The sequence below is a fragment of the Sturnira hondurensis genome, unplaced genomic scaffold, assembly GCF_014824575.4.
Source record: "Sturnira hondurensis isolate 20B ecotype Veracruz unplaced genomic scaffold, ASM1482457v3 Scaffold0018728, whole genome shotgun sequence".
Lineage (NCBI taxonomy): Eukaryota > Metazoa > Chordata > Mammalia > Chiroptera > Phyllostomidae > Sturnira > Sturnira hondurensis.
In genome coordinates, this window is record NW_028091359.1 from 18,887,866 (window position 1) to 18,910,818 (window position 22,953).

Consider the following 22,953-nt stretch of genomic DNA (forward strand, 5'->3'; position numbering starts at 1 on the left):
TTTTAAAAGCTCAAACACCAAGGAAAGGGAAAGGGGAGTCACGATGATGTGTGCACTGTTTACCTTGTCACGGGGGCGGGAAAGATGAGACAGTGAGGTGGATCTTCTCGGTACATCTCAGCGTGGCGGTGTTTTGAAGCCCTCGTTTTAAAATCAAAACGTGGGTTGATAAAATTTAATTCCCATATATGATAGATTTTTTTTAATCTTAGCAAACTTGGTGACACAGGAGAAATTGTTAAATCTGATGAACAATATATACAAAATTTGCGAGAGTTATGGATTACCTAGGTAAATTCATTTGCTAAGATTGCAAAATTAACAATTGTATATTTCAACGTATGTAAACTTTACATCAAAAAAATTAAATGATGTATAGGGAGTGATTAGAGCAGGGTTTCTCAAGCTTTGCGTTACTGACTTTTTTGAAGTATATTTTATTGATTATGCTTTTACAGTTGTTCCACGTTTTTTCCTTTCCTTTATTCCCCTCTGCCCTGCACCCCTCCTCCCACCAGCATTCCCCCTACCCCCTTAGTTCATGTCCATGGATCTCACATATAAGTTCTTCGGCTTCTTCATTTCCTGTGCTGTTTTTAACCTCTTCCTGTCTATTCTGTACCTGTCAATTATGCTTCTTGTTCCCTGTGTCTTTTCCCCCATTCTGCCCACATTCCCTGCCTCCTGATAACCCTCCATATGATCTCCATTTCTGTGATTCTGTTTCTGTTCTAGTTGTTTGCTTAGTTTGTTTTTGTTTTTGTTTTTTAGGTTCAGTTGTTGATAGTTGTGAGTTTGTTGTCATTTTATTGTCCATAGTTTTGATCTTCTCTTTCTTAGATCTAAGTCCCTCTAACTTGACCTTATCTGAGAAGCACTTTATCTGCCCTTGCATTCTAAATCAAAGCTTTGGTGTATGGAGTAATCTTGGATGTATGTCCTTGCCTTTCATGACTTGGAATACTTCTTTCCAGCTCCTTCTTGCCTCCAGGGTTTCTTCTGAGAAATCAGCTGGTAGTCTTATGGGCACTCCCTTATAGGTAACCATCTCCTTTTGTCTTGCTGCTTTTAAGATTCTCTCCTTCTCTTTAATCTTGGCTGATGTAATTATGATGTGCCTTGGTGTGTACTTCCTTGGGTTCAACTTGTTTGGGACTCTCTGAGCTTCCTGGATTTCCTGGAAGTCTATTTTCTTTGCCAGATTGGGGAAGTTCTCCTTTATTATCTGTTCAAATAAGTTTTCGATTTTTTCTCTTCCTCTTCTCCTTCTGGCACCCCTATGATTCAGATATTTGGAATGTTTAAAGTTGTCCCAGAGGTTCCTAAGCCTCTCCTCATTTTTTTAATTCTTGTTTCTTTATTCTGTTCTGTTCAAATTATTTATTTCTTCCTTCTGGTCCAAATTGTTTATTTGAGTCCCAGTTTCCTTCCCATCACTGTTGGTTCCCTGTATATATTTTTTTATTTGACTTTTCATAGCCTTCACTTTTTCTCTCTTTTGTGACTGTACTCAACCATTTCTGTGAGCATCCTGATTACCAGTGTTTCAAACTGTGCATCTGATAGGTTGGCTATCTCTTCATTGCTTAGTTGTATTTTTTCTGGAGCTTTGATCTGTTCTTTCATTTGGGCCATGTTTTTTTTTCTCTCTGTGGGCCTTTTATGTAGTAAGGGGCAGAGCCTTAGGTATTTGCCAGAGTGGGGTAACCCAGGTCTCTGTGTTGTGGTACTAGATGTGGAGGAGGGGTCAGAGAGGGAGCAGTGCCACATTGTCAGCTCTCTGCTGGCTTTCAGTCACTTCCCTCCTCTACCCACAAGCAAACTGCCCTTCTGGTGCTGATTCCTGGGTGGGTGGTTTTGTGTATGCTTAGGACCACCCTGTGGTCCTATGTTCTAGGACCCTGTGGGTTTCTCCTACAAACTCTCCTGTGAGGCGGGGAGTTTCTCCCACTGCCACAACCTCCACAGGATTTTATAGTCAGAAGCTTTGAGACTTTATTTTCCCGAGCCGGAACCCTGGGTTGCACAATCTGTATCGCTCCCCAGTTGTTCCTCCTGGTTTTTCCACACACATGTGGGACTGCTGGGTCTACCAGCCGCCACCTCGCCTGCCCAGCCCACCAGCCACTGCCTCACCCACCTGGTCTCCAGCCACTAGCTTGTCGTGGGTCCTCTCCACCCCAGCTGCCCCTCTCCGCCCCTCCTACCAGTCTGTATGAATGTTTCTTTTTTCACTCCTTGTTTGTTGAACTTCAACAGAGTTTGGATTTTCTGGCAGTTCTGCTTGGGTTTTGTTTTTAAATTGGTTGTCTTTCTTTTGGTTGTGGGAAGAGTCACATTGTATCTACCTACGCCTCCATTTTTGCCGGAAGCATTATAGACATTTTGAGCCAGAGAATCTTTAGTTGTGGGGGCTGTCCTGTATGTTACAGGGTATTTAGCAGCATCCCTTACCACTACTCACTAGTTGCCAGCAACACCCTCCCAATTCAGAGAACCAAAATGTCTCTCCAGACGTTGCCAAGTATCTTGTAGGGGCTTAGGGGTGAACCAAATCACCCCCAGTAGAGAGCCACAAGATTAGTCAGAGATGAAACCAGTTAAGAATGACAGAATGCCTTTGGCTGTTTCAGCCGAGTGATGGGGGCATAAGGGTTCATTGTATTATTGTGTTTACTTAGTGTGTGTTTGAAACTCTCCATAATAACAAGATTTAGAAATAATAATAGTGGTCCACTCATGTGTAATACAAAATAAAATTTTATTTTACGGTTGACATAAAACTTCCGTACTTCTGCACTTAAACTAACTTCCTTCTAAATCTGCTGACTGTAGAACTTAATTTCAGAAAAGGTGAGCTCTGTGTCCTCGTTGTGTGGGCATGTGCTTCTGCCCAGACACTGGAGCTTTCTCCCTCTTGCACAGCCCTTTTCTCTTTCTGAAGAGGTTTCTGAGTCTCTGATCTACCCAGCCACTTACTTCCCTCTGTCTGATTAATGCTGCCCATCTTGCTTTCCATGAGACCAGCCTTCCCCACGAGAGCGTGAGGCCTTTTCTATCTCTCTGTCGAAAGAGCGCTCCCTTGGTGCCCCCCACACGGAGCCGGGGGTCAGGTGCAGCCAAGCTCCAGGCGCCTTCACAGCCGTCAGCAGAGCCACTATGGACCTGGAGGTGGGAGGGCCGAGCAAGCTAGTGAAATACTAAGTGAATCAGTTAACAAAAAAAAGTACAGTAAGTATCATGGTTGATGGTCAAATACAGAAAAATTTTTCTCTGAAAGATATCTTAAATTTTTATTGATTTTAGGGAGAGGAAACAGGGAAAGGGAGTGTGAAACATCAATTTTTGTTGTTGTTCCACTTATAGATGCACTCATTGGTTGATTTTTGTATGTGCCCAGACCAGGGGTCGAACCCACGACCTTGGCGTATGGGGACAATGCTCTAACCAACCAAGCTACCCAGCCAGGGCAGAAGATTTTTCTCTTGACATTAGGAATAAAACAAGATGTCTGCTGTCACCATTTCTGTCCCACATTGCCCTGAAGTGCCAGTCAGAACAATAAGGCCAAAAATAAAATGTTTTTAAAGAAATAAAATGTATACAGATTAGAACGGAAGAAACAACGCTGTCCTGTTTAACAGAGAACATGTTCTCTTCTGGTCAGCGCTTTCCCTTCCTCCCAGCAGAGTCGAGCACTCCTCTGCCCTCTGTTGCTGAAAGAGGGGAAGGGAATGGCTGGGCCCGCCTCCGTGTGCCCTCTCGTCGCCTTGAACTGCTGTTCTGTGCTGCCTTCCTGAAGGCGGTCATGGCGCAAACATGGTTCTTGACCTTCTAGCAGCGTGCCTCCGTCTTCCCTGCTGCAGGTTTTCGTCACCAACACTCACAGTGGCCCCCCACGAACAGGAGGAACACTAAGAAGTAAACCCCTCGGAACTTTCCATTGCTGGGTGATGCTCACCTTTTCCAGGTGTAGCAAGCTGCCGGCCCTGTGCCCCAGCAGCCCTGGAACAACATGAGCCACGCCACTCCAGAAATGAGCGCTGAGGCTCAAACAAATTTGGCTGATGGCCCCCTCTTGCCCAATGCCTCAGGCCTGATGGGAGAACTAGGAGCTATTTTCAAAGAGGGAGACCAGATTTTCCTGATCAGTGGGGCCTTTCACCTTCACCTCCTACAGACAGCTGCGGCGTCTCTCAGACTGGCCCCTGCCTTTTGGGACTACATTGCTTTTTGCAAAACCTAAGACCGAGGTTTCCATGCCTTCAGCTGTCCGCTGTGGACAGAGTCTCGTTGACTGGACAAGGACTAAAAACGTCACATCGCAAGATATGATAGACCGTGGGAAATTATGTCTGGTTCATTCAAAACTCCTTCTCTCTCGTAAACCTATATAATTGTTTATGCACATACTATATCTCTGGGGAGTAGAATGTATAGAAAAAATTGGTATCCCATATGTTTTAAAATATAATCATTGATTTTCTTCCCTACCAACAAATAATAGTAAGACATGACTTTGATTTTGACAAGACTCTGCAAATTTGCTACATGGAAAATAAAGTTAAATCCTCACCAGGCCTCAAATAGCATACTTTAAAAAAAAGAAAAAGAAAGAAATATTCCCAGTTAATAAAAAAGAGAAAATAATGTCAAGCATACCAGCTCACCACTCAGTCAGATCTTAACATGCTCCCACATTTGCTTCGAATCTTCTTTATATAAAGTAAATCGTTGCCGATACTGCTGAAGCCCCTGCGGCCCCTGCCCTGCCATTCCCCCCTCTGTGCCCAGAGGTAACTACTGTTATGATTTTGATTTTTATCATCCCATATGTGTTTCATTATGTACAAATGATTTGTTTTGATATGTTATGAATGATTCACAAATGATATGTAATTTTGTTTTACTTATTTTTGAACTTTATAGATACGGTACTATACATATCATTTTCCCCATATGCTTTCAGTTGCCCAACATAATGTTTTTTGAGACTTATCCGTACCGATATATGTCATTTGAGTTAATTCAGTTTAACTTCAGTATCATATTCCATTGCATTTGTTTGTCCTTTCTACCATTTAAGTTGTTTCAGTCTTTTGCTTTTACAAACAGTGAACGCAGGAAATATTTTTTTAATATATTTTCTTGATTATGCCATTACAGTTTCCCCATTTCCCCCCTCACTCCCCTCCACCCTGCACACCCCTCCCCCACCATTTCTCCCCTTTAGTTTATGTCCATGTGTCACAAGTTCTTTAGATTCTGTATTTCCCATAGTATTCCTGCCTTCCCCCCTATCTATTTTCTACCTACCATCTATGCTACTTATTATCTGTACCTTCTCCCCCCTTCTCCTCCTCCCACCCCCGTTTCTGACCCTCCATGTGTTCTTCATTTCTATGGTTCCACTCCTGATCTAGCTGTCCTCTTAGTTTGCCTTTGTTTTAGGTGTGGTTGTTAATAACTGAGTTTGCTGTCCTTTCACTGTTCCTATTTTTTATCTTCTTTTTCTTAGATAAGTCCCTTTAACATTTCATATAATAAGGGTTTGGTGATGATGAACTCCTTGAACTTGACCTTATCTGAGAAGCACTTTATCTGCCCCTCCATTCTAAATAAAAGCTTTGCTGGATAGAGCAATCTTGGCTGTAGGTCTTTGGATTTCATGACTTGGAATACTTCTTTCCAGCCCCTTCTTGCCTGTAAGGTCTCTCTTGAGAAATCCACTGACAGTCTGATGGGGCCTCCTTTGTAGGTGACTGTCCCCTTATCTCTTGCTGCTTCTAGAATTCTCTCCTTCATTTTAATCTTGGCTAATGTAATTATGATGTGCCTTGGTGTGTTCCTTCTTGGGTCCAACTTCTTTGGGACTCTCTGAGCTTCCTGGATTTCCTGGAAGTCTATTTCCTTTGCCAGACTGGGGAAGTTCTCCTTTATTATTTGTTCAAATAAGTTTTCCACTCGTGGCTGTTCCTCTTCCCCTTCTGGTACCCCTATAATTTGCATGTTGGAACGTTTAAAGGTGTCCTGGAGGTTCCTAAGCCTCTCTTCATTTTTTTGAAATCTTGTTTCTTCCTTCTTTTCTGTTTGGTTGTTTCTTTCTTCCTTGTGGTCCACTCCCTTGATTTGAGTCCCAGTTTCCTTTCCATCACTATTGGTTTCCTGTGCATTTCCCTTCATTTCAGTCAGTTTAGCCTTCATATGTTCCTTTAATTTGTGGCTAAAATCAACCAATTCTGTGAGCATCCTGATCACCAGTGTTTTGAACTGTGCATCTGAAAGGTTGGCTATTTCTTGATCACTTAGAATTACAGGCTCTGGGACTTTGAACTGTTCTTGAGTCATAATGTTTGGTCTGTTCACACCTGTTATGTAAGAGGGGCAGAGCCTTAGGTGTTCACCAGGGTGGGGCGACCCAGTTGCTGGCTTGTGATGCTGTATGTGGGGGCGGGGTCAGAGAGGGGAAAAAATGGCGCTTTGTTCCACTCCACTCCCTCTCACATTTCTGTCCCCTCTGCGGCTTCCCACAAGCAAATTGGGCCCTCTGGTGCTGGTTCCCGGGTGTGTGGGCCCGTGTACTCTCCAGGACCCTGTGGGTCTCTCCAACAAACTCTCTGTGAGCCTGGGAGCATTTCCTGGCCCCTCAATCCCGAGAGAGTCTTTCCAGTTGGTGCTTTCAGGCTCTAATTCCCGTCACTGGGGCCCTAGCCTGAGCGGTCTCACTGTTCACTCCTTCACTTGGTTTATCTGCATGTGAATGTGTGACCACAGTCAGCCAGCCGCCCTGCGCCCTCACTGGGTCCGCCCGTGGCCACCCCATGCCTGGGATCCACCAACTGCCTCCGCTCCTGGGTTGGTCGGACCGAACGGTCTTTACAACGGTCTTTCCGCCGCAGCCTCCGCCTCCGCCGCCTCCCCTGCCTCCCCCCCCTTACCAGTCTGGCTGAGTGGTTTGTTGTTGTTGGACTTCCATACAGTTCAGTTTTCACTGTTTTGGCTGCATTTTTGTTTCTAAAACTTAACTGTCTTTAAATTTAGTTGTGGGAGGGGGCACAGTGTTTCCACCTATGCCTCCATCTTGGCCGGAAGTCAGGAAATATTTTTTAACATGGGCAAGAATCTCTCTAAGGGATATGAGTGCTGTGCTATGTGTTATGCACCTCTTCAGATATATATGAGCCTGATATATATATGTAATATCTGATATAGTATCAATTATATATACTACATATATATATATATAAATTCATTTATATGTCGAATTTCCTCCTAAGGGCTTTTAATCTATACTCTCAGTATAAGTATGAATTTTATTGTACCATATCCATGCCAGTTCTTGGTATTACCAACCTTTTTACTTTTGTCTGAGGAGTATGAAATGATATGCAGTTGTGCTTTTAATTTGCATTTATTGGATTACTGATAAGGTTACGCATCATTTCACATGCCCGTGAGCACATGAGTTTCTGTTTTTGTGAATTGCCTATTCAGGTCTTTGTCCCACTATTTTTGTTGCCATTGCTATTGGGTTTGCTGGTCTTTTATACATTTGTAAAAATCTGTGTGTGTTCTGAACATTATTCCTTTGCCAGTGTGGCAGATAGTCTCTCCCAGTTTGTGCCTTTGTACTTTGTTTTTGTGTCTTTTGATATAGACTTATTTTAAATTAGGTTTTTCAGTCTTCCCTGTGTTTCACATTCTTCTCTATCCATAAGTAATAAAAATAATCACTCTTCTTAAAGGTTTTCTTTTTCTATCTAGAGTTTGATCTGCCTGGAATTCTGCATACTTACTCTTTTGAGGCACGTGCAAGGTGACCTCTGAGGAAGAGCAGCGGCCATTCCTGGTGGGCTGCGGGAGGCGTTCTGACTCTGAGCTCTCTGTAGGGCCCTCGGGCAGTCTCTGCTCACCTCCCCTCTGCAGCTTGGGCACCTTTCTCCGTGAGCCATGGCCTTTTCAAAAACAAAAACTAGGAAAGTAAGAATCTTCATCTCTGGAGACCTAGAAAAATCCAAATGCCCTAGAACTTTCTTTGTCTACAGTTGAGTGACCTCCTGAGTTCAGGCCATTGGCCACATTATTGCATGAAATTGCTCTTTCCTTCGTGTAGCTTCCTCACTACTTTTTAATTGGGTCTTTATTATTATTTTGGTCTATAAAAGGGGACCAATAAATACCAACAGGCCAGAGTCTTTTAAATACTAAATGAGATGGAACATTCCCAGCCTCACTCCGGGCAGTTGGTGGGTGGTCAGGAAAGTTGATATACTTCCAGATAATTTGCATTGAACAGAACAACAAGAAAAGGCAGATTGTGCTAAGAGACTCGTGTTTAAATTTGGTTTCATCTCCTGCATCTCCACTAGCATTCAGAGAAATTCAAAATACAGCAATACTGAGTACCGTGTTTGCCTGTTGAACGAGCAAGGCTTTTTTGAGTTTTCAGTGCCAGCAAGGCTGCAGTCGGCACAGCCGGCAGGTGTAGGTGGGCACATTCTGCTTGGAAAGCAGCTCAAGAAAGCAGTGTCAAGGGCCTCGAAAGTGTCCTTATCCTCTGATCTGTCCCAAAGACTCCGCCTAAGGAAGTACCATTGGTAGACCTGGAATTATATGTATAAAGCTGTTCAGCGTTCATTATTTACAATAATAGAAAGAAATCAGAGGAGAATGGTTAAATATGTTGAAGTCATACACACACACATACAGAGTACTGTATCGCCTTTACAAGTCACAAGAATTTAAAAGACTGCCAAGGTGGAAAACTAGAATTCAAAAATTTCATATATTAAGTGGAACAGGTCATAAAACTATGTACAGTATAATAATTCTAGGGGTTTTTTCATACACACACTAGTAGGAATTATACCACACTTACTATGGCTTCTTGTTATTTTTTCCTGGGTAATAGGAATTATAACTAACATTTATTTTCCAAATTTCCTCCAGCGAGAATGTCATACATTTAAAATCAGGAAACTGCTATTATTAGTCAGCGTGGGTGTAGTGGGTGCTTTGTCCATAGGAAGTGGCTAGTAATGTTCCGCTTCACTCCCACAGCTGCTGCTGGACACCCATTCCCTGAAGATGGTCCTGCTCGATCTGCCTTCCATTGGCTCACAGGTGGTAAGAAAAGCACCTGCCAGTTACACCAAGATCGTCGTGAAAGGCATGACCCGGGCAGAGATGATCCTCAAGGTGGGGCACATGTCTTCACTGGGGCTTCTGTTAAAGGGGGCTGGTTGCCTGGTTGCTTATTCCAAGGAGTACTGGTTTTGAAGTGATGGATGAGGGCCTGCCCCCTCCAGTCCCAAAGGGCTGTCCACACTGGCAGGACTAGATTTTGGCCTCATTGGACATTGTTGAAAATCGGTAGACAGTTCTTTGGGGGTCAGTGAATCTTCCTGACAAACGAATTCTTCATTGGAGTAGGGTTTCCTTGTAATAAGATTTGGCCAAAGTTGGAAGTTTGGCGGTGTCTCTGTGACTCAGTTTTGAAGGGGTCTCTCTGCTTCTCAGCCACATTTCTAGTTCAACTGGCAGTTACTCCCTCCAAACCCTGCAGCCGTAAGGAACACCAGATGTGTCAGTAACTGACTCTAATCAGCGAGTGGGTTTTATAGAGCCCTGTTTCACCAAATCCTATGCGTGGGATGATGTTGCAAACATCTGAGGCATTAAGCACCTGCATCTGATTTTCACCTGTGCTTGCTGAGACGCAGGGGGGCCTTTTGGGGAGAAAATAAAGGACAAATGGAACTATCATGGAAGCGCTAAAAATCCAGGGTCCGCAGGCTCATCAGGTCTCTCTCCCAAAAAGAATGACTCCAGTGGTAGCCGTAGGAAAAAGTAGGTTTGTGACCTGAGACAGGTGGGCCCAGGTAAAGGTCCCCCACAGACCATCAGCTCGTGGCCTGGGGAAACCGGAAGCAGCCTGGTAACCAGCTTCCTCTGCAGCCGGTTTCCTCACCAGGGAGGAGAGCGGAGTTTGGGGTTTATCTGCACAGAATTTTTTGCTTTTTTTTACTTTTCACAAATAACATATTTTCTCCATGTTCCTAAGTATAGTAAAATATTTCCCTTAGTGAATTTGTACCTTAGGTACAAATATTTATGAAATAATTAACACCAGTTTTCCCAGATTAGCGTGATAGCAAACACGTGCTGAAACCATCTTGGTTTTATTCCCAGACAGAAAAATATTCTTGAGTGTATTTGAATTGCTCAGAAAGAAAGTCATTAAAGTTCCATGTTTATTTTTAAAATGTGACTTCATCTTCGTTTCATGAATTTTGTGCTTTGAAATGGGAGAATGACATTTAGACATTTCTGCAGAGAATTTCTGAGTGAACTGCTCCTTGCCACTCTGAGTTACATGCTCAGGAATCCAAAACCAGACCAGTCTGCTGGAGGAAGACACTCACACGCTGCCTTTCAAAAGCAAAGGGAAATGAATGCACGGAGTGTGAGGCCCTTCCTTTCCTTCTGCTTCTGTGTTACTTGGGTGTAGTTAAATGAAGTTCCAGATTTTAAGTCTTGAAAAGAGTGAGGCAGCTTTAGGGTTTGGGTTTTGGACAAAAATCTGCTTAAATCAGTGCTTATTGCTGCCCAGTCCTCGGGAATGATGATGTGTCGAGACACAAGGAGCAGGTGCCACAAAACCACACGAGGTGTCCCAAACAGGAGCCCCTCCAACACAATTTCAGAGGGTCCTGATGTGTTAAAAACCACCTGGGACCCCATAGTGGCCCTCAGAATTAGACTCTGCCGAGGAGAGACTTAGGAATCTGCACTTGAAAAGCAATCCAGGTGACACTTACAATTCAACAAATTTAGGAAACTTTGCTCTGAGTGAATGTCGAGATGAAAGAGGCCGTCTATGGTTCAGATGGCTGCCGTTTAAGGACGCCCTGCTCGTGGGCGGCCTGCGGGCAAGGCTAGCTCTCCAACCACCAGCTTTCCTTGTAAGCCCGCTCCCATCTCCCCCTGACAGGTGGTGATGGCCCCTCACGAACCCTCCGTGGTGTTTGTTGACAACTACATCAAACTCCTTTCGGACTGCAACACAGAAACCTTCCAGAAGATACTGGACATGAAGGTTAATTCAGCATCTCATTTCCTCCCCCAACCACAGCCTTCTCACTCTCAGTGTTTCCTAATGGGGTGGGGGGGGGGGTGGGCCCCCGGGCCCCCGGGCCCCCGGGAGCTTTCTCAAAGTGCATGTGCCCGGGCCAGTGCTGCAGCCTTTTGAGAAGGCTCTGGGCAAGTGAACTCCCTGATTACCTACCCCCTCAGTGAGAACCACTGCTCAGTGGAAGGAATGGAATGGAGAATTACTTTCCCCACCCTGTTTACCTGTGCTTTCTTCCCTCCCCAACCCTTCTTTCTCTCCTACCCTGTCTCCTGTTTTTCTTCCTCTGCTTCTCTCCCAGGCTCCTTACTGCCCAGGGCCTGTGACTCCCCGTGAAGGAAGTGTTAATCCTCAGCCCAGAGTGTTGGTGCTGTTTGCAGGGCCTCAGCTCAGAGCAGCCAGATGCCACCCTTGCCCCTGGGGCCAGACTTCTGAGAGTGCTCCTTTCTCTTCCCACCGCAGGGCCTGAGGCGGAGCGAGCAGAGCGGCATGCTGGAGCTCTTCCGCCAGAGGCTCCCCACCCCGCCCTCTGGGCCCGAAGGCTCCAGCTCTCTGTCCCTCTTGGCTCCCACACCGGAACAGGAATCATCCCGCATCCGCAAACTGGAGAAGCTCATTAAGAAGAGACTGTAGGAGCGCCGGCCAGCAGCCCTCAGCGCCCAGCCTCCTGGAAGCCCCCACCCCTCCTGCGCTCACCCTGACTCTCCGATTATGGACCCTGAAACTTCCCGGACGTTGGATTGTCAATGTGCCTCCCCCACGCCCTGTCTCAATCCCTGCTCTAAGGGGAGAAGCCAAGTTAAGGTCCCGGTTACAAAAAGGCAGTTCCACTGGCCTCTCACTCCCGCAGCAGAGGCAGCACTGGGTGAGACACTGTCACATTGGGCTGCTCTCGGCTGGTCAGTTGTCACTGACTCTGCCTCCTCCCTCCCTCTGCTGTCACACCCCCTGGCATGTGGCCCTCTTCCCTACCATGCACCTGTCCAGGCAGCATGGGTGACCAAGCCTGTTTGGTCCCCGTCTGCCACTGTTTGAGGCTGGCTCTCAGGGCCCCAGTCACTGGAGCGGCAGGTCACCGGTGTAGGTACCAGTCTTCCTTTATGAGGGAAGTGGAAGCAGGAACACCGCCGAGTGAATCCCAGTTTGGGTACATATTTCGTTTCTGGTCCTTTTCGACTTGGCCAAGTTATCCCTGTATTCTCATTTCTCATGAGTCTCCGATTCGCCCTGTCTGTATGTCCAAGAGAAGATTTTCTCTGTGTCTCCCACATAGGACTGGAAATGCGAGGCCTTGGAAGCAGGTGCCGTCTGTGCCGTGGGCTCCTGGCCAGGGTGTGGGGCAGCCCCGCATCTGCCTGGGGGAGAGGGTTCTAAGCTTGGCACACTCACTGAGTGATGTAGGGTTATTTCCTCCCATTTTACTCCTGACTTCTGGCGGGGGGGGGGGGTGCCCCTCCTATGTAGGAAAACCAAGAAGTTTTCCTAGAAAAGAGTTTCTAGGCTTTCTCCTCAGACAAAGCTCTGGAACAGCCCAGAAGCCTCTACCCTCTAGTGCCCTCCTCACCATCCCTTTCGAATCCAAAGTACTTTGCAGACTTATCTGAAAACAGCAAAGGAGGTGCAATACCAGAACGACATTATCACTAATGACAAAGAAGCTAGCCCCATGGATCCTCGGGAACAGAACGCCAACTGTACAAACTCAGAGTGGGCACAGCCCAGAAGGCCCCCTGGCCCACCCGGCCGGCCCACCACAGCTCCAGGCCAGCACTGCCGTGCGGGAGACACTGGCCTCGAAGCTGTGCCAGTCCTCTCTCGCCATCCCACATCAGGGGAACAGGTTACAGAGTTGCCCTGGCTCACCAGTCCCCTGGAAACCAAGCCTCTGGCAGCTGCCCATGGACTCGGGGTGACTGGCGGCCTCGGCATTTGCTCAGGATTGTGAACAATTTGCTGGCCAGGTAGGGCAAGGGCTGAGGAGGGGGTGGAGTGTTTTAGGGAATGCCTCAGGATAACATTCAGCATAGAGGAAGTTCCCTAAACATTCACGAAAGTTGTGACAGCGTACAGTAGGAAACTTCCAGGTTTGGAAATCTGACCAGAAACTGACCATTTCTCCCCTTGTCGTCTGCTGTAATGGCTCCTTGGCGTCCCCTTCCCTCTCCTTCAGCCTGTCACCCAGACTCGGTCCACTGCCCCAGCCGTCCTCTGGGGGGCCTCCTTTCTTCATCCGCCTCCAGCCTATTGCTGGTCCGCCTGACTCATGCGTGGAGCGTCTCAGGCTCGAGAACACAGAGAAGAAGATAAGTGGTGGAAGAAAGAGGTGTAGCCTTTAGCTGAGCTCAATTAGGAAAAGATGGCTAAGGAGGAAGAGTGCAGGCAGGGTGGGGAGGGGTGCGGAGGGCCGGCAGCTCAGCGGGCGGGCTTCACTGTGCCCACGTGGCACGGCCCCAGGGGAAGTTACAGATCCGGAGCCAGTTCCCGCTTGTGCAGGAAGGGGCGTGGGCCTGCCTCCGAAGGGCACAGCCCCTCAGCCGTCAGTCGAGGCCCAGGGAAGCCAGTGGGCCCCCGCACCTGGCTCTCATCACTCAGTGCCTGCAGACACATACTCCTTTTCTGGTCGGTTTGTAGGGAGTCATATTCTGGATGTCTCCATAATGGCATTGAGATGTCAGCCCTGTTTTCTGCAGGTTGGTGGTCGCCACCAGGGAAGTTGCTCTCTTGATTTGTTGCAGCGTCAGTGATGTCCGAGGACTCGGCGCGCGTCAGCAGGAGTTGTGTGTTAAACGTCCCGTTGAGGGGGTCTGAGTGCCCCTGTATGTCCCGCAGGAGCTGAGGGCCTGCATCGGGACCACATGGCGCGCTGGGCCAACACAGGTGCTGGGGGTCTGCATTTCTGGGGGGTTCCTTTGGTGATTTAACATTTACTCCTTGTTAAGAACCATCACAATAGAGAGAAATTTGCCTTATTGAACGGTTCCTGTAGCACATTTTCGTAAATGTGTATTTTTTCCAGCGCTCTAAGCAAGCGAAAATACTGTGCAATTGAACTACACCCCAACATGGTAAAGATTCTTTACTGATAGACAGCAGCGTTCACTTTAAACTTATGTCGATAGTAGGGACGAAGCCAGAAAACGGGCTGTCCTCCTACTCATTAGGATTCTTCCTGTTTTGATGAGCCAACCCCCAAAAGAAGTTTTATTTATTACTGTCATTTTGAAATAGCATATGTAAAGGAGCAGGCATTGGTAAAAACGGTAGCGAACAACTCTGTTATTAAGCTAAACTTAGATATTGTTCATTCCTCCAAGTGTCTGTAGCCCTTAACGAAAAGTTTGAAGTCACTTTATGTGGTAAAAATAAATACTGGTAATTTACAATCGACAACAAGTTCACTGCTGCTTTTATTATGAACAGACTTCCTGAGAGCTGGCCGAGGGGTGCCCAGGCTGGAGAGAGTGCTGTTTGGATCAGCGCAGGGAACCACAAAGGAAAAGAACAGGGTGTTTAGCCTCCTGATTCAGTCCTGGCATTGAGGCTGATTGCCACCATTCCTCCCTCTTGAAGAACAAAGAGCCTGCCCAGCCCCCAGCAGAGGGAGCCTCAGTGACTCCTCGGCACAGACCCACCAGGACTGAGCAGACTGTCAGGGACCAGTGCGGCAGTGATGGGCAGACGGTCCGAGGCCGCTGCCCGGTGCCAGCCATGGTACGCCAGCAAGGGAAATGCCCGCAGCTGGAAATGCCATCCCGCTCCCTAGGAGGAGAAGTCTCCAAAGTACCGAGCTTGCTTGAGGGTGAAAGCAAGCATTTCACACTTCTTGTCCAGTCCGAGTGAGATGGCTAAAAATAAAATGATGAGAACTGCATCAGGCCGCTTAAACAATGCCTCGGAAACAGGGCTCGTGAAAAGCTGGCGCGCAGAAAGAGTGCTGCTGGGTCCCATACAGTAAGCAAAGCTCCCAGCCCTGTTCCAGTGGTTATCAGAACAGATAGCCTCCGGACCCTCAAAGTTTCTGCGGCTCTGTACCTCTGGGAGGTATCCGTTTCCTTAAAGAGATTGCTTTTTTCATGTAAATAGCTTTCATTTTCCCCATCTGGAAGTAATTTCTTGGTGCATATTGGAGCATGAAATGCTACAGTTAATTAAAGCTTACTGGGTGTCGTTTGCTAGGATGTATTTCCTTACCGTTGACAGAAAACAGAGTGGACCATATAGGAAAGAATTAGCAAGCCTGTGAACCTCGGGCTCCCCTTCGCCCAGGCGTCTGCCCTTCTCCCCGGCGACGCTGTGCCCCTTCCCTGCTGCCCGGGAAAGCAGCGCCCGGCTCAGACTGTGGTGTTCCTCGCAAGGTCCTGGCACGTCCCGCTGCGGTGCTTATATCTGCAAATATGTGTGAAGTGCTCTGCTGCTGATTTGGAAACCTTGCACCCTGAATTTCTCTCCTGTTTACTTTCCCTTTTCCACCTCATCGTTCCCATCACAGCCTGCCTTTGCATGTGACTACCTAAGGGATCTCTCTCCTGTACGCAGTTAAGTTAATCCTGTTTCCTTAATAATTGGGTGGGCATTCTGCAGTGAACTTTTTGGGAAGTCTGACGGCTCTTCCCACAGTGGAAAATGTGCAGCAGCACTCCCGTTAGGTTGGCTTCGAGGTCATTACCCAGTTTCCATCTGTGGTTTTCATCAGCTCCCCACTTCAGTAGGGCAGGCAGGGATCAATCTGGTGAGAAAAGAAACTCTTCCATACAACCCACTGAGAAGAGCGGTACGAGATGATTTACCTGCAAGGTTTTCTTCCTTACCTATGTAACTAGGCGCAAGCGGTGGGATAAGAAGAATGTGTCCATTTGAAACAAAAGCAACCTAGGATTGGAGACCTCTAAAGAGCCCCTGGTCTCCAGGTCCAGTTGCAGCGCTTGGATGTTGGGCGAGCCCTTGACCCTCTGAGGCCCGGCTTTCAATCGTGAAAAGGGATTATAACCAACAGGGCCGTGAAGGGCCCACAAGACCGGGTTGTGTACACAGGCTCTGTAAGCTGTGCAGCAGTGTAGGAAGTGATAAGTTCATGGTCATTCACCAAGACTGACCCATGCGTCAGGCTGGTATACAACACCAGGCAGCCACAGGGTTGCTTATTCCCTGGGGCGGGGCTTGAACAAAATGCCCGGGTGACGACACACCTGCCGCTGTGCGCGGGCTGCATCCGCAGCATCGGGATAACCAGTCTTTGCCTTTTTAGAACGTGATTGTGATACCAACTTATCCGAGAGTTTTAAAAGACTCTCCATCCTCTATTCCTCTTGCCCCAGAAGCTGCTATTTTCATAACATTTAGGGATAAACTTGTGGGCTCTGAGAGGAGAGCTTCCTCCCTCCTGGTGGTGTTGGCAGGCCTACCCGTGGTGGAAAGTGGGACATGTTTCCTCTGAATGCAAATTAGGAGGGTTGCTGAAGACTTCCTTCCAAAAAAAACCTCTTTCTAATATGGTGTCTGCAGACCAGACTTCCAAGTGGCCATTCCTGGCAGGGACAAAATTCTTGACTGCACCCTTTTTTTTTTCATCTACAATGCCCAAAAAATTCTAAGCAAGATTTTCTTAGGACAGGCTGGGAAGCTTGAGTTTCACCAGCTATTTGGATAACTTTGCAGTTGCTGTTCAGAGAAGTTTCAAGCTTTCCCAAGGCCGGCAGGCTCCCCATAATCAGCTGGAAAGGACTCATCTGGCTCTTCAATCCTCTTTGGGTTGGTGACACAGAGCAAGCTGGGCGCTGGAGTGATGTTCAAGTGAAAACTGCTAATGCTTTGTCCCCTAAGAATGTCTATCACTTCATCCGAGGGCTCTGGTAGTTTCTGCTCAATAAGTAAACAGAATTTGCACAATTGCCATTCTCCTCCTGTTCAGGGGTAATTTTGCAACAAGTAAGACATTAACATCAGCTTCCCCACAAACCTCCCTCAACTTCTGGAGCCGAGAAAAGTATTTGCAAAGTGGACTACAGCTTTCAGGGGCACCAGATGCAATGGCGAGCAACGCAAGCTTCTGCTTGTTGGCTTTGTGCTGATGGGAAAGGAAGGCACTTTGAGGAGCAGGGATGCGTTCTCACCAGCTGCTGGAGAGACCACATTCCAAGAATTTGTTACAAACGAGTGACTCTGACTGGGCTACCAAAGCAGCCACTGAAGAGCTTTAGCAGGCAAATGGGAAAAATACCAAATGTTGCCTGAAGAAAATGGGAGTTCACAGCAGAGACACTCCCACAACCTCCTACGCCCGCCTGCTTGCACTGCTCTGACAGGATCCCCAGTGTCGGCTGGCTCTGTCAGAGGAGGGCCCTGATGGCAGTCAAGGTCAAGTTGGTTTAGCCCTGGGCCTTAGCTGCTGTCCAGCGACTGCCCAGCACGCAGAAAATTAATATCTTTGATCAAGAAGGGGGCTGAGTCAGTGAGGGGTATCTGTGCACCTTGGGGGTCCAGGAGGGGGAGGGCAAGGGCACCAGTACGGGTGTCTATGCCCCTTTAGATGCATTGTGGTATCTCGGCAGATAAAAGCCCCTGTCGAGGAGCTGTGAGTGGTTCCATTTCGTAGACATGGACCTGGGGGCCTAGAGGGACAGTGACACGCCCAGAGCCCCATGGCTCCCAGGTGGCTGGGCCAGGGTTTGGCTCAGACCTGGCCCTTCACACTGTACCAGTGGTTTTCAAATGTATGAGACACTGCATTGCACAGACTGACAGAAATGTTGTCTTTTATGAGTTCAAATATCTTTCAAAGCAAATCAGTGAGCACACTGAAACTATTTAAGTAGAGAGCATTTTATTTTTCAAATATTTTATTTATTTATTTTAGAGAGAGGAGAAGGGAAGGAGAAAGAGAGGGAAACATCCATCAGTTGCCTCTCTCACGCTCCCTGACCCGGGGGCCTGGCAACCCCTCGCTTCGTGGGGTGGCAACCAACTGAGCCACACAGGTCAGGATAGTAGAAAGCATTTGATTTTTTAAATTTTTTTAATTAAAAAATATTTAAATTTATTTTTAGAGAGGTGCAAGGAGGGAAAGAGGGAGAAACATCACTGTGTGGTTGCCTCCCACGTGTCCCCCACTGGGGACCTGGCCTGCAACCCAGGCATGTGCCCTGACTGGGAATCGAACCAGCGATCCTTTGCTTCGCAGGCCCGTGCCCAATCCACTGAGCCACACCAATCAGGGCAACATTTTTAATCTTAAGTTTGTGGATGAGAATTTATGTATTTTCAAGCTCCAGCATCCGATTTATTTCTGTGTCTTACTTGGGTTACATAGAATAGAGAAGTCATGATTCAATTCAGCTAAGAATTTGTAAACAGCCTTTGTTTTGTTTTTAACAGCCTTTCTTTCAAGTGCAGATACTCTTCAGTCACAGAGATGAGGACCCTTGGTTGTGAGGCTGCCGGGGACCCAGCAGCCCTGGCAGTCCTCGTTAACACAAATAGTGTCCTCCTCTGACACGTTTGGTGCCTGTTGCGTTACTACAGTTTTGAATGTCCAGTTTTCAGAATGGGTTGAAAATATGCATTCTTAAAGGGAAGTTACAACCAAACTTTCGTGGAGCTCCTTCACCCACTGAAACACCTCTGAAGAATTCCAGTTTCCCAAAAAGTAGGTGTGGAAGGTGCTGCCCTTGGTAGCAGCTTATGAGCGTAGCTTTCTGAATGAGAGGTTTGGTAGGGACCCTTGTGGACAGGAAGGAGCGACAATGCACTGATGTTCACCACCCTTTCAGCAGGGCACCTGCGCTGTCAGCCACCTCCTGCTCCAGCAGCCCTGAAGAACAGAAAGCAAGGAGCTGCCCCACCCCCATGCAGGGCAGCTGTGTTCTAAGGACAAAACAGTGCAACTGAACCGGCAGAGGGGGCTTGGGCAACATTTGAAAGGAAGCCCATCCTGCTTTCAAACCCCCCACGAGCCCAAATCTTAAGCCTGTGGGCTTGCACATCTGTGTGCAATGCCTCCCAACCTTTCATCCCCAAAACGTGAAAACCGTTTAAACATTTGTATTCCCGTGGCCTCTCACTAGGGCAAATCAATTGTAGAGGCTGCTCGGGCCAGAGGCCACGGGCCTGGGGACTGTGACGGCTCCAGGGCACCCCATACCTCCCACAGCCCCAGGGCTAAGGGATCATTGTGGGCATTTACTGGGCACAATGGCCGCGGCCCAGCTCTCTAGGTAGGAAGCTCTGGGTTACAACATCCGTGTTGAGTAGTATTTTGGTTTATTTGCTTTTGGAACTTAAGTCAGATTCCCTCATTTCAGAGGTGGGACAATGAGGACGAGTTTCCATCACTTACTGATTGGTCACTATGAAAAATGACTGGCGCCCTGGCTGGTGTGGCTCAGTGGATTGAGCATGGGCCTATGAACCAAAGGGTCTCCAGTTCGATTCCTGGTCAGGGCACGTGCCTAGGTTGCAGGCCGGGTCTCCAGTGGAGGGTGCAAGAGAGGCAGCCACATATTGATGTTTCTCTCCTTTTCTTTCTCCCTCCCTTGCCCCTCTCTATAAACAAACAAACAAACAAATAAATACATGGAAGCTGACTGGCAAAATCTAAGGGAGCCTGGAACATCCCCCTTTAACTCAGCATGTCCCTCTGCCCATCTCTCCTTCCCTGGGGTCCTCCCTCCTTCACCTTAGAGCCCCCCCCTCATTTCCTCTAGCTCCGTCTGCAGACCCACGGGGATCTTCTCACTTTCCTTATGGCCTTTGTCCCCATCTCAGAGGAGGTCTGTAGCCACTGCCTCCATTCCTCCCATTCATGCTTCCCCTCTAGTTCAGCATCCATCTCAACTGCCTTCCAGAAATTTCTCTTGAAAGTCGCTGACGGCTTTCTTCGTGAACTTTATTCCCATTGCACTCTGTCTTTATTCCTGAGTCTCCCCTCCCCCTAGGAATTCCCTCTTAACTCGTTGGATACCTTGCTTTCTTGGCTCCAATACTTCTTGGTCTCCTTCACCAACTTTGCCGTCCTTCTGAGCCTTGACGTGGTCAAGCCCCTGGGTCTTGGCCCGCTGCGGTCTCCACTCCAGCTGCCTTCAGAAAATGGTAAACGCCAGCTGAGCCTCCTGAGGTTTCTCAGATTTTTGGTTCTTTCCTCCCCGGCCCACCCCTGACTCCAGTCCCCCTACAGCCCATCATTAGATCACACGTACCATCTCTGGCTAAACTCAATTCCCTTTCCAGAATTCCCTGTCTGTACGTGGCACCCACTTCCCTTTCAAGCTCCTCAGTCTCAGCTCTCTCTGTCAATTAGTTAGTCGATCAAGGTTAGTCGATCAGAAAAAAAACTTCTTAGTTATGAATGATCACACAAACAACAGTCATGGAAATTAAATAAAAAATCCATCTTGCCCCAGCAAATCAAGAGTCTCCACCCCACAAAGGCCTGAGAGGTGGGGTTCAGCCCTCGGAAGCCCTTCCACGTCGTGGTCTCCCGACTGGACCCCCGCATTCCTCGGGGCTCTGAGCATTTCTCAGAAGGAGCTGGAGGGACCCTCCCTCCCCTGGGCCTCCTCCTCGCTCAGAACTGGGAATGCCTGTGGTTCTGCATATTTCTGCACTGCCATTTCTGCTTGTCTTTGCCTTATAAAATATTGCAACAGTAATACTAATTGTTAAAGTACAATATAAGTATTCATGTTAAGAAGTTAAACCAATATGGAAATATATTAAAGGCCCTACTCTCCTTCCAGACTTTCTCTATGTCTGCTGTGGGGGAGGGGGCACTTTGCCAACAGAATTAATATTAAGCATATTTGCATATTTTTCTGCAGCTAAACAATATACCTTGGACATCTTTTTCCTCAGCATACATAGATCTGTCTACTCATTCTTTATTGACTGATTGATTGACTGGTTTTAGAGGGAGGGAACATTGATTTGTTATTGGTTGATTCTTGTATGTGTCCTGACCAGGGATCGAACCCGCAACCTTCGCATATTAGCATGACACTCTAACCAACTATCTACTCATTCTTTTTTTTTAAATATTTTATTTATTTATCTTTAGAGGGAAAGGGAAGGAGAGAGGAAGAGAAACATCAATGTATGGTTGCTTCTCATGCATCCCCTGCTGGGAACTGGCCCCTGCCGGGAAATGGCCTGCAACCCAGGCATGTGCCCTGACTGGGAATCGAACCGTGATCATCGGTCCACAGGTCCGCGCTCAAGCCACTGAGCTACACCAGCCAGGGCTACTCATTCTTTTTAATGACTGCATGGTGTCTCATAGTTCAGATATACTATTGTTTATTTAGCAGGTCTTCTATCAATGTATAAATAAGTGCTTTTCATTTTTTTGCCTATTAAAGACATCATGAGTGAAAATCTTTCTGTAGGCATCTTGGCTTAGTCGTGCTCACCTTTGTGCAGGACACCCCCCTACAACTGTCTGGTTTAAAAAGATGAAAGGACATACACAGTGGAAGTGTTCTTAGCTTTTGCCAAAACGCCCTCCGTGGAGATCGTCTTGCTGCTCACCCCCCATCGAGTGCGTGCCCCACGCCTCCACATCCTCACTCATTCTAGACGTTTCTTCCTGCTTCCTGATCTCTAAGGTTGGGAGGCATTGCACACAGATGTGCAAGCCCACAGGTTTAAGAGGATGCAGTTGCAGCTCTGTCTGTGGAAACCCAGTAAGCGGAAGTTCCCCTTTCATTTTCATTGCACAAAGCCAATGTGACCCAACCGGAGCTGTGTCTTGCTGCAAAAAAGCCTTCTTGTTGAGCAAAAGCCCTGTGGCTTCCCTCAAGGTCAGGGCTCCTGGGGGACATGCTTTGCGGGTTTGCTCGTGAAAGCAGTGGTCAGCCTTAGCACATGTAGAGAGGTAATAGTTTGATGTTAAACTGAGCGTCTTCCCTATTCTTTGTTTCCTCTACCCCTTCCCCATCCCTCTGGCAGAAGGCGAGGTGTCTTAAGTGCACCGGCCTCCGGTGGCCATGGTATGAAGATTAAATTCTCAGCCTCTGAATCCTAGGCTTTTGGGATTTGAGAAGAGAGAAGAAAGCCTGGAAAGCCATGGCTGTGCGTGTGAAAGGATTGGGGTGTTTGGTTTGGTTTTGTTCCTCAGTCTAAAAATGTACCTTTGCCCTGGCCGGTGCAGCTCAGGTGGCTGAAGTGTCATCCCATGACCAAGGCTTGTGGGTTTGATTCCCAGTCAGAGCACATACCTAGGATGTGGGTTAGATCCCCAGTCTGGGCATGTACGGGAGGCAACCGGTCGATGCTTCTCTCTCGCATCAGTGTTTCCCTCCCTCCCTTCCTCTGTTCTAAAAGCAATGAAGTTCTGGCTGGCATAGCTCAGTGGACTGAGCTCAGGCCTACAAACCAAACAACTGCAGTTCGATTCCCAGTCAGGGCACATGCCTGGGTTGCAGGCCAGTTCCCAGCAGGGGACGCACAAGAGGCAACCATACATTGATGTTTCTCTCCCTTTCTCCTTCTCTTCCCCTCTAAAGATAAGTAAATAAAATCTTTAAAAAATAATGAAAAAATGAAAGCAATGAAAAAATGTCCTCAGCTGATGACCCAAAAACCAGAAGTGCCCCTTTAACTTTGAAGAGCCAGAATCAGGGAGGACTTTGCGTGCAACCCACACCGTCAGCAGAGGGACAGGGCATCTTGACGTCAACACTTTTTTTCATTAAAAAGAAAAAAGACCAGCAGAGAAGAAAAACCACAGTGTGTGTATGACATGGTTTAAAAGATGGTAGGCCCCTGAGAAAAATATTCAGAACCCCACCACTCTGGACTGAGCCCCACGATAAGACCCCCCCTATAAGTAT

The 22,953-nt window shown here is 47.5% G+C and overlaps 1 protein-coding gene across 1 annotated transcript in view; it reads left to right on the forward strand.

Annotated features, from left to right (window-relative positions):
- The window catches only part of VPS53 (VPS53 subunit of GARP complex), a 140,313-nt gene extending 125,798 nt beyond the window's left edge, over positions 1 to 14,515 (forward strand). The window contains exons 20-22 of the mRNA XM_037069757.1: positions 9,061 to 9,198; positions 10,994 to 11,098; positions 11,594 to 14,515. Of these exons, the coding sequence (XP_036925652.1) occupies positions 9,061 to 9,198; positions 10,994 to 11,098; positions 11,594 to 11,764 (414 nt within the window). The 3' untranslated portion in view covers positions 11,765 to 14,515. The remainder of the gene's footprint in view (positions 1 to 9,060; positions 9,199 to 10,993; positions 11,099 to 11,593) is intronic.
- Positions 14,516 to 22,953: the final 8,438 nt, after the last annotated feature.